The sequence below is a fragment of the Folsomia candida genome, unplaced genomic scaffold (assembly GCF_002217175.1).
Source record: "Folsomia candida strain VU population unplaced genomic scaffold, ASM221717v1 Fcan01_Sc006, whole genome shotgun sequence".
In the NCBI taxonomy this organism is placed as follows: Eukaryota; Metazoa; Arthropoda; class Collembola; order Entomobryomorpha; family Isotomidae; genus Folsomia; species Folsomia candida.
Genome location: NW_019091198.1, coordinates 8217075 through 8227267, shown reverse-complemented (window position 1 = coordinate 8227267; position 10193 = coordinate 8217075). Strand labels below are relative to the sequence as shown.

Here is a 10193-nt window from a genome sequence, read left to right as displayed (position 1 = left end):
CCAAAAATTATCATTCTTATGAATCACTAGCACACATCTATTACTCACTACTACTTGCATGAATCATCAACCCGATCAGAGGGTGGATTCTGTATTGCAAGGTAAAATTTGTCACTGTTAGAAAAAAAAACTTGGAAAGGCTAATCTTTGGCCCAAGCACTAGAATCCAACGTCTGATAGGAACAGATCATTATCAACATTATTACCGCAGCAATATTACCACTATTACCGCATTAGCAACTTACTAATAGCGGATCGATACCTGTCTCAGGAGTGGAAAGTCATACTAATAACTGTCGGTGGCGGACGGGTTGAATCTCTGGATAGAAAATCCATGAAGTTGTTAGTTCATAGTTGAGTGAGTCTTATCGATATCCGCCCTCACAAGTCACAACTCGAAAACCACTTATCCTCTCACAATGTTGATAAGCCAAACAACTCTGTGATATGAACCTTCCTCTCACTTCGGCACTTCGACAACTCCAGCAACTTTCTTCCGTTTCACATCACAAAGATTTACTTTCCCCATAGACGACTCAACTTAATACACAAACACAAAACATTTTTTTTTCAACAACAATCGTAAGTAATAAGTAGTCAACCCGTCACATAGTCATTAGTAGTCATCGTCGTCGTCAGAGAGAAAGAGAGGAAATGACGGCTCCAGAGAGATAAGGAAAGATTAAGCAAACATAACCAATCAAATCAATCAAGCCAAGGCTTGCTTTCCACTTCTCATACTTTGCTTTTAGAAATTACTGAATGTACTAGTGACGAGCATTTACTAGATAGGAAAAATTCAGAAACAACATTTAGTCAACAGATAACACACAAAAATAAAACTCATCATATCATCATGACGAAGCTTGTCGAGTCCATGGACCGGGGTGATGTCGCTGGGAGTGATTTGAGCTCATCTGAATTTCTTTCGCCACAAAAAGCCGCTCTGGGACCAAACAACAATGGTCGAGGTGACTCCTCGGGCGTTCCAGAGTATGACATTGTGAAAGCGACTCAGGTAAGTAATAATCAAAAGTATTTTGATCGTAGGTTGAGGATTTTTTTACTGATTTTTCATAGTATGGAATTTACGCCCGTTGTGAACAATTACTGAACGAGGGGTTCGATGTGAACCAAAGGGACGCCGAGAATATCACCCTCCTTCACTGGGCAGCGATCAATTGTCGGATGGAAATCGTCAAGCTGTACATTCAACGGGGAGCAATTGTTGATTCCATTGGAGGAGAGTTAAATTCGTCCCCGCTTCACTGGGCGACGAGGCAGGGTCATCTGAACGTCGTGGTATATCTCATGCTCCACGGGGCCGACCCAACGCTACGGGATGGAGAAGGTTGTTCTGCTATTCATCTCGCATCACAATTTGGCTACACGTCCATTGTAGCTTACCTCCTAGCGAAGGGAATCAGTCCTGATATGCAGGATAGGAGTGGAATGACACCCATCATGTGGGCGGCATGTCGCACCCATTGGTACACAATTAATAATAATAAAATATTGGTATAACATTCTTGGAATTAGGGATAAACTAAACCTTGCTTTATATAATAGTGCGGATCCAGCCAGACTAATCTTAACTTTTGGTGCTAGCACCTCTATCCAAGACAGAATAAAGCAAAATACTGCGTTACACTGGGCCATCCAATCAAAAAATTCAACCGTATTTCTTCTCTTAGTTAATTCTAATGCTAGCCTAGATATTCCAAACGATACGGGAGAAACAGCTTTTAATATGCTCAAGCAGATGAAGCAATATGACTGGATATCGAAACGAGCTGTAGATAATGTCCTAAATAAAGCTGAGCGTAATGGGAAACGTAGTTGGTTCCATGACTATCACAAAGATGAGGTATATTTTTTATTGATACCATTTCATGCAATTTCAATTGGCATACGACTTTAAATATCATGTTGAACAAAATGAAATTATAGGATTTGAAGACCTGGGTTACCAGATCCTTACCATTCGTCGTGATTTACGCCTTAGGATTGATATTTTCTGCTAGTATTGAATTAGGGTGGAAGTTACTACTACTTTTCGCTGTATACTTAACATTCCGAGGAGTGGGAAAGGTTGTATGCGACGACAAATTTATGTCGATATTTCCTATTAGCGTTTATCTTGCAACAAAGGTACGTTATTTACTTTTCTCATACAAGTTATAATCTATAAAAATTAAAAAATACTATATGTGCAATATCTGAATTACAAATGTAATTTCTATTGCCAGTTTTGGATGTATGTCGTCTGGTTTTTCTATATTGCTCCGGAAATTCCTCTCTACGCAACAGTCGGCTTTGTCAGTTTGTCCACCCTTTTGTGGTATAATTTTTTAAGAGCCTGGCGAGGAGATCCTGGAGTAATCAAAATGTCTGCAGAAGAGCGTCATAAGGTAAATTATTAAATTTTAAATTGTTAATTGATAATATGACATACCAATTAATTATTGTTGTCGTCGCACTATACTTGCAGACCATTATTTCCTTGGCCGAGGAAGATGGATTTGATCCTAAACATTTTTGCACTACTTGTCTCGTTCGCAAGCCTCTGCGGTCCAAACACTGTTCAATTTGCAATAGATGCGTTGCTCGGTACGTCTTAAGATATATTTTTTTAAATTGTTATTTCATGTAACATATATTATCAGGTTTGATCATCATTGTCCATGGCTTTCTAATTGTGTGGGTTGGAAGAATCACAAATATTTTATCGGCTACCTACTTTCTCTCGTGATTATGTGCATTGCTTGCGTCGTTGGTTCCTTTATGTTGTGGAATAAAGTTCTCGGTGTGGACTGGACATTCATTGACGTAATGAGGTATCAACCTTGGGTCAACTTTATGATGGCACAAGCAGTGGTGCACGGAGGGTGGGTTCTAGTCCTCTTAATTTGTCAATTGTATCAGGTAAAAAAACTATATTAGGAGAGGAGAGGTGTTGTATATGATTTTCATCGGAATTGATCTTAATTCGCTGATTCATTGGCATTTAGATCCTGTGGCTCGGTCTGACAACAAATGAAAGGCTCAATTGGACTCGCTATTCATATTTTGGAGCAGGAAAAGGGAATCGAAATCATGGCCACAATCCTAAACTCTTTCATCGAGGAGTTGTACAAAATTTTGCAGATTTCTTTGAGATTGGCTTCATGCATCCAAAGAGAATAGATTGGATGAGAGCCTGGGTGCCACAACAAATGGATGAAGATGAACAATACTCAGACCGAGAACCATTTTTAAGAGATCATAGAGATAATTACCAGTATGTTTAGAGAATTTTGTCCTTGATACTACTACTACCACTGCTACTACTACTTCTTGTACAGCAACTACTGTATGCAGATATTTTCTAGTCCAATTTTGACACAAGAGATTTTATAACTTCCTATATTCCTTTATTTTTTTAGTCGTTTAAGAATAAGTTTAATATTACGTCGCCTTGTAATTTGACTTTGAACAAACTTGATTTATAATTTTCATTTCACGGTTTGTAATAAGTGTCTTATGTTCTCTGTACGCCGAATGATTATTCCTCAATCACTGCTGCTGCACTTATACTATGTAACCAACACTAATCACAAATGAGTACGTGAGATTAAATGTTTACACCTTTGCCATTATATTTGCATATTCTGTATTCTTAATTCAACCAAGAATAACAAAATTTACTCACCTCGTTTATCATACACAAATTTCAAAACACGCATATTCCCATTTCGTATTAAATCTAGATTATATAAAGATTATATCTTTTCATGGACAACGCGTGCACTTTCTTCATTGATTTACGATATGCTCAGCAACATTCTCAATATGGAAGTTAATTTGAGCCGGACTTTCACTGGCCGGATAAATCTTTGTTCGCGAAACAAAGAGCATTGATATGCATAATAAATAGGCGTTTTGCAAGGCCGAACTTTTAAAATTCTCATTCGATTTTATCATGTAAAGAGCGATTGTCAGTTATTCTTTTCATTCATATTGGAATATTTGTACATATGGTTATAAAATGTTGCATGCAAATTGTTGTACGACAAAAAGCCAATACAACATTCCGCATAAATTTTCCTTGCACGTTCACCAAGTGTGTTCCACGGCCATGGAGTATCTATAAATAATCCCGAGCACCTCGTCGTAATAAAGTAAGTGTGAAAGTATGGCAGTGAAAGTGCTCGTTAAAATATCATGGATCGATTACAAAATGATTTTATGCACAGAAGAATGACAACAACAGTACATGAGCCATAAGCTTTCCAACCATCATTGTTATGCTTTTACTTTTCTGTAAAGATAAAATTTTGTGACATATTTACATGGGCAAATTTATTTCTTTTGAGCGTTCATTTTGAGACAAATGAAAATTTTCATTAAACTTTGCTTAGTAAAATGATGGGAATAAAGGTTTCATTTTCGTTTCCTTCATTCATTCGGTTCATGGGGATAAATCTTTAATGCGATAAAGTGCTTAAATTGTGATGATAAGTCCCCACTAGGTCCTTGGGACCGTGCATAAAAGATGAAAATGGCGATAAGAATGACTACCAGAGGAAGATGATGATCAGATAAGATAATGAATCAAGCATTTGGCATTCATTCATTGCTGCATATGCTCAGCATTGATTTAGCCTCCACAAATGCGACAATTTTATGCTTGCATACATATTATGTGACATTTATAAATCCAAACCCATTCATCTCACTTCTGACGAGTACACTTAAAAGTTGCAATCACGGAGAAAGAACAAGTTGTGACTCACAACTTATGAGTCCGAGTCAAAGGTCATCAAAGTGATCCTTTCCGGATGGAAACGTGTAACATGGCGGCGTCGGAGTGAGTGGCTGGATACCGTTTTCCACCATCTTGCTCGAGTGGGTGAGAGTGAAGTGAGTACTAAATGCGACTACTCATCATTGCAGTTAGTGGTTTTAGTTGGGGAGAAGAAGGCACCAGCAGCAGGAGAAGGACCAACCAAGATAGTCCCAGACATTGGAAAAAGAAAGCAAGGAAGTAAAAACTAAAAGTGTTTCTATCTCCTCATGGGGGACCCTTCAGTCTTCTCGTACTTTTTTAGTCCCCTCTCATCATACCTAAAAGGCTGAGTAAAGGCGTACTCTAAGTAAAAACAGGACACGTAAACATTTGTTGAGATTGAGACAGATTTGTTTAGTGAGAGTACATATTTTGTGGACTTGGTTCGTAGTCTCCAGCAGCCAATTGGTTGTCCACAACCACCACCATGACTGCCGCACTTCTTCCAAATCTCCCAAACCAACCTCAAGCACAAGCTCTCTGCTCGCTCTCACTCCTCACGGATTCAAAAACTCCTTGTTGTGGAGGAAAATAGTTGCAGGACAGCTAATTTGCGAAGAGTAATTAGTTGGTATTCGACCCATCGGGAGATACTCCTTCTTGCCTCGGCTGTCATCACTTTTTTCGCAAAGAAGATAAAAGTTTGTTTCGTGCCGACCCACACAGACAGCTAGGACACGGTCGTCATCTCATCGGGGAAGTGTAAGTTGTCAACTTTGACCTTATTAAAAGGCCTAGTTAAAAAGTGTAGAATGTGGAAAACAGGAGTTCGGTGGTGAGGGTAGCATAAAAGTTATCGAGGTTTCAATGTGGTTTAATTTTAATTTAGAAATACTTTCATCGTCTCATCCGTCGGCGTCGTGGGTGTAATGCTATTGTACTCTCGATCATTGGAGAAAGTACTTTTTGACGGGAAAGTATTATAATCGAGATGTCTGCAAATAACAATTCAACGCCAAAGCAAGGTATTTATTTTATTTTTTGTGGTCGAAAATTAATTTTTAGTAAGAATATTTTTACTAATTTGATTTACATTTTAACTTTTTAGCGGTGTGTTGCTTCCACTGTGCAAAGCCGCTCTCCATTTCATCATTGTGTCAGGCTGGGACGAAAAGATTCTGTTCTCAAGAATGCTTAATGCTATCACTTAATGCAACCTCTTCATCCGGACAATCCAAGGTACAATTAAGATATGGCAAGCAATCTGCTTTTGGTTAATTGGCAGAGTTGTCGTAACTGAATTACATGTCAAATTTATTTTTAGCCGTCTACAAATGTGAAGCGACCTGCCACTTCGCCTCTCGTAAATGACCAGGATGGCGAATCTTCCCTATCCTCCATGGATGATGGTGCCCAGGCGTCCTCCAGCAATCACGTTGACACATACAAACCTCCCAAGAAGAAGAAGAAGAAGGGCGAAGAGGATGTGTATGACTGGACAGAGTTCCTTGGAAATCCTGGGCTCATTGCAGCCAGCGTAGTCCAAGTGAAACATGTATGAGATTTGTTATTATGTTGCTCATTTAAAATTGAATAAGTTATCACTAAGTTATCTACATTACTTGCGTGTACTTTCTCTAGACTCCATTGTCAAGGATGTGGGAAAATATTTCTGAAGGAATGAAGTTGGAGGTGGAAAATAAGGACGTGGATTGTAGGATTAGTGAAACTGCATTCTGGGTTGCGAGTGTAATACAGATTCAAGGTAAATAATAATACTATTACAAAATTTATCAGGTACAAAATACGGCCTCTTTGAAATGTTTTGTTGCATAAGTTAATTATAATATTATCATGATTGTAGGATACTATGTCCTTCTAAGATACGAAGGATTTGGGAACGATGGATCGGGAGATTTCTGGATTCATCTGTGTTCCGAAAGCATTCATAATGTTGGTTGGTGCGCAAATAAAGGGAAGCCACTGATTCCTCCTAAATGTAAGAATTTCCGCAGAGTTTGATTATTTGATTTTAAATTTTAAATACTCGGATTTTAAATTTATTAGCTATCGCAAAAAAGTTTACTGACTGGCGGAGTTTTTTGGTCCATCGTTTGACTGGAGCGAGAACACTGCCTGCCCATTTCTCTTCAAAGCTGGAAAGCGGATTAAAATCTGTGCAAAAGTTCGATTAACATTATGTATTTTAGTTGGCCGATGGTAGTATAGTGTGCTTAATTAATGCCAATAATTACAGAGTTGGGGACATGTTGGAGGTAGTAGACAAAAATAAAATAAGTCAGCTGAGTCTGGCGACAGTGACTCATGTGGTTGGTCGGCGGCTGCACGTGCAGTACTGGGATAATGGAGAAGGCGGAGGTACGTGACGATTAATAGTTGAGGTTTGAGATTTAAAATAAAGCCATCGTAAAATCACTGTGTTTGTAGGTTTTTGGTGTCACGAAGAGTCTCGACTAATTCATCCTTGCGGATGGGCCAAAACAATAGGCCATTTAATATCATGTCCTCCAACCTATAATCCTGATCCTCTGCCCACAACTCCATATGATGCAGACTTTGAGAATATGAATTTAAAAGCGGGTATGAAATTAGAGGCTATCGATCCGCTGAATTTATCAGCTATTTGCGCCGCAACTATTAAGAAAGTACTTCGACGAGGATACGTCATGGTCCGAATTGACTGCTACGACGATGATAGTTCCGGATTAGATTGGTTTTGCTATCACATTAGCTCGAACTCTGTATTTCCTTGTGGATTTTCGCGTACAAATGGAGTTGTTTTGACCCCACCAAATGGGTATGATAAAGCTACATTCGACTGGGACGAATATTTTAAACAAAATGACTGCACTGCTGCTCCAATTAAGCCAAAGGTAATAATTATTTGGTCCATATTTTTTTTATATTAGTCCCACTTATGCTGTGCCATGTTATTAATATATGCTTCTCTTTCCAACAGGAAAAGGTGTTACCACATGGTTTCAAAGAAGGAATGAAGATTGAGGCAGCTGACCTTATGGACCCTCGACTAATTTGTGTCGCTACAATTGGAAAGGTTGTGGGAAGATTATTGAAAATTCACTTTGACGGATGGGAAGATGAGTATGACCAATGGATGGATGCACGGTCTCCAGATATATATCCTATTGGCTGGTGCGACCTAGTAAAGTATCATTTGGAACCACCTAGACCCCCCATACACGTCCCAAAACAACAAAAAAAGACCAAGAAAGGCAAGAAAAAGAACACAGGCAAGGGTGGTGCGAAGCAGGTGCCTCCTGTTGCTAAGTGAGTACTTTATATTTGACTGAACTTAATAAAATAATTGCTTGTTTGAAAAGTTACAAACAATTAAATTACATTTTTCTTTTCAAACGCTCTAAAGGCCTAAAGTGGACACTAATACGAAAGTGGTAAACTCTTCCAATTCGTCGAGCACGCCAAAGATGTCGGCTCCAAGTACTGTTACCAGCAGCACATTCGCGTCTAAGCAAATACCTACGTCGAGTGCAGTAAAGCCAGAAGTGAAACCGAAAGCAGCCAACAATAATACAGGGACAACGTACAACGGAAACACTGAGAAAAAAGTTATCAATTCTTATGAAAAAGAAGTAGCAGTGATCGAAAAGCCCGGTTCAACGGAACCTTCGGATCCACAGGGTTGGAGTATTTTTGACGTTGCACAATTTCTGACTGCTCACGACTGTGCAGCATATTGTGAATACTTCACCAAAAATGTGAGAATGCAATTTGCAATAATGGAACTTTACAAAATCTGCAAAGCTGCACTATCCTACATTGCTTAATCGAATGAGAAAGCCCTCAAATGTGAAATACTTTTAATTATGCTTATTTTGCAGAATGTGGACGGGCCTAAACTGATGACCCTCACCAAGGATAACTTGATTGCCCTAACAGGCAAGGTTGGGCCATCCGTAAAAATTTACGAGTTAATTAGCCAGTTGAAGCGATCAACATCTGCAGCAAAAGCACGCAGCTCAGCCTTACAAAAATGAAGCATAACGTCGTGTCCTAGCTGTTCTGTGTCCAATGCATTGCGGCCTTCTTCTTTCATCATCCTAGTTATAGAGAAATATACAGAATATCACTAAAAATCTGAAAACGAGCACACGGGAGGGCGTAAAATATTTCTTTCCAGAGTAATTTACTTGTAACGAGTCTTGTTATGCTGTGGGAATAATGCTGTTTTAATAATTAATTTTATATAATGAACGATCCTGTAATACAATTAAAATTATTAGTGTTATTATTTTTTATTAGTAATATTATTTAAAAAAACGTATGAAATCATGCTCTTCAAGTTTTGTTGCATCTGTATGAGTACATGTAGGCTAGATTTTATAATACATAGTCAGTTCTTCTATTGATCACATGAAAGTTACCATTAGTAAAGAACCACCAGCGTTATGAACTGTGCGATAATTACAGAGATATCGGGACTGAGTAATTCAACAACTATTAAGTAATTAGATAAATGAACTAAGAAGTCCTCACCCAATAAAAACACAGAATCATTGTATACTCCACTTTCCATGCATTTTATAAGTAAACCGCGTTCTGATTTTGATTTATATTTATTTCTGATTTGTTATATATCCATATATATATCCATGTATGCATATACGTATAGATTGACTGAGTTTGTATCCTTTGTAAGACTTTGAACGTGTATTTGAACGCTTTTTAGGTTGTATGATAAATGTACCAAATCCATAATTTTTAATAACAATAATTTGTTATGGTTAAATTGACGAAGCAATGTCGGGCAAGATGAATCAAACCCATTCATCTCATCCCATTCCGTTGTAGTGCTATTAGATTATTTACTGTCTCGTACCAAGGATAACTCGATACCTCGGTGAATACTATTGATATGCATTTTGCTATATACCTGCATAGATATACCTGTATCAAAAACAGCCTGACCGAACTAGTTAAATAATTAAGTACGCCGATTGAAATGCTGTTTATGTGTCTATGTGTGCGAGTACAAATATGTGAATATAGTACTAATGTACTATGCAGCGTCTCCTTTATATGACGGTCATAATAGGTTGACCATAGTGTGAATTGTATACATGCACTATGTATTACTACCTACTCTTCCTATTAATTAAAAAAAAGTAAATATCAATAAACACTATATTACCTGAGATTTGGACCGAGTAGTAGAATAGAAAGTGTACATTCTTTTCATTGACCATTCTATTGCGTGTGAGGTGAAATTGCATAATTTTTTTGCATAACACCTTTCTCGTATAATGCCATTTTGCATACTTCCCAATTATGTAAATAGAAAGTTCACATGATGCTATTTAGTATAATTCGTAAATTGGGAAGGAATTAGCAAGAGGAAGCACTGTTATGCCTACATATGTATGAA

General features: G+C 38.0%; 2 protein-coding genes across 2 annotated transcripts; both read left to right on the top strand.

Moving 5' to 3' along the window:
- The first annotated feature begins 112 nt into the window (after positions 1-112).
- Positions 113-3638, top strand: LOC110851374 (palmitoyltransferase Hip14). The gene is made up of 8 exons (XM_022099121.2): positions 113-1018; positions 1081-1490; positions 1570-1867; positions 1951-2151; positions 2250-2411; positions 2492-2610; positions 2667-2925; positions 3012-3638. The coding sequence occupies exons 1-8, from the start codon at positions 857-859 to the stop codon at positions 3288-3290; spliced, it is 1890 nt and encodes a 629-aa protein (XP_021954813.1). The 5' UTR covers positions 113-856; the 3' UTR covers positions 3291-3638.
- Positions 3639-4942: 1304 nt separating this feature from the next.
- Positions 4943-9971, top strand: LOC110851215 (polycomb protein Sfmbt). Its single transcript, XM_022098903.2, has 12 exons — positions 4943-5530; positions 5658-5793; positions 5877-6007; positions 6093-6323; positions 6410-6533; positions 6633-6767; positions 6836-6953; positions 7026-7147; positions 7217-7662; positions 7749-8077; positions 8175-8526; positions 8650-9971. The coding sequence occupies exons 2-12, from the start codon at positions 5760-5762 to the stop codon at positions 8803-8805; spliced, it is 2178 nt and encodes a 725-aa protein (XP_021954595.1). The 5' UTR covers positions 4943-5530; positions 5658-5759; the 3' UTR covers positions 8806-9971.
- Positions 9972-10193: the final 222 nt, after the last annotated feature.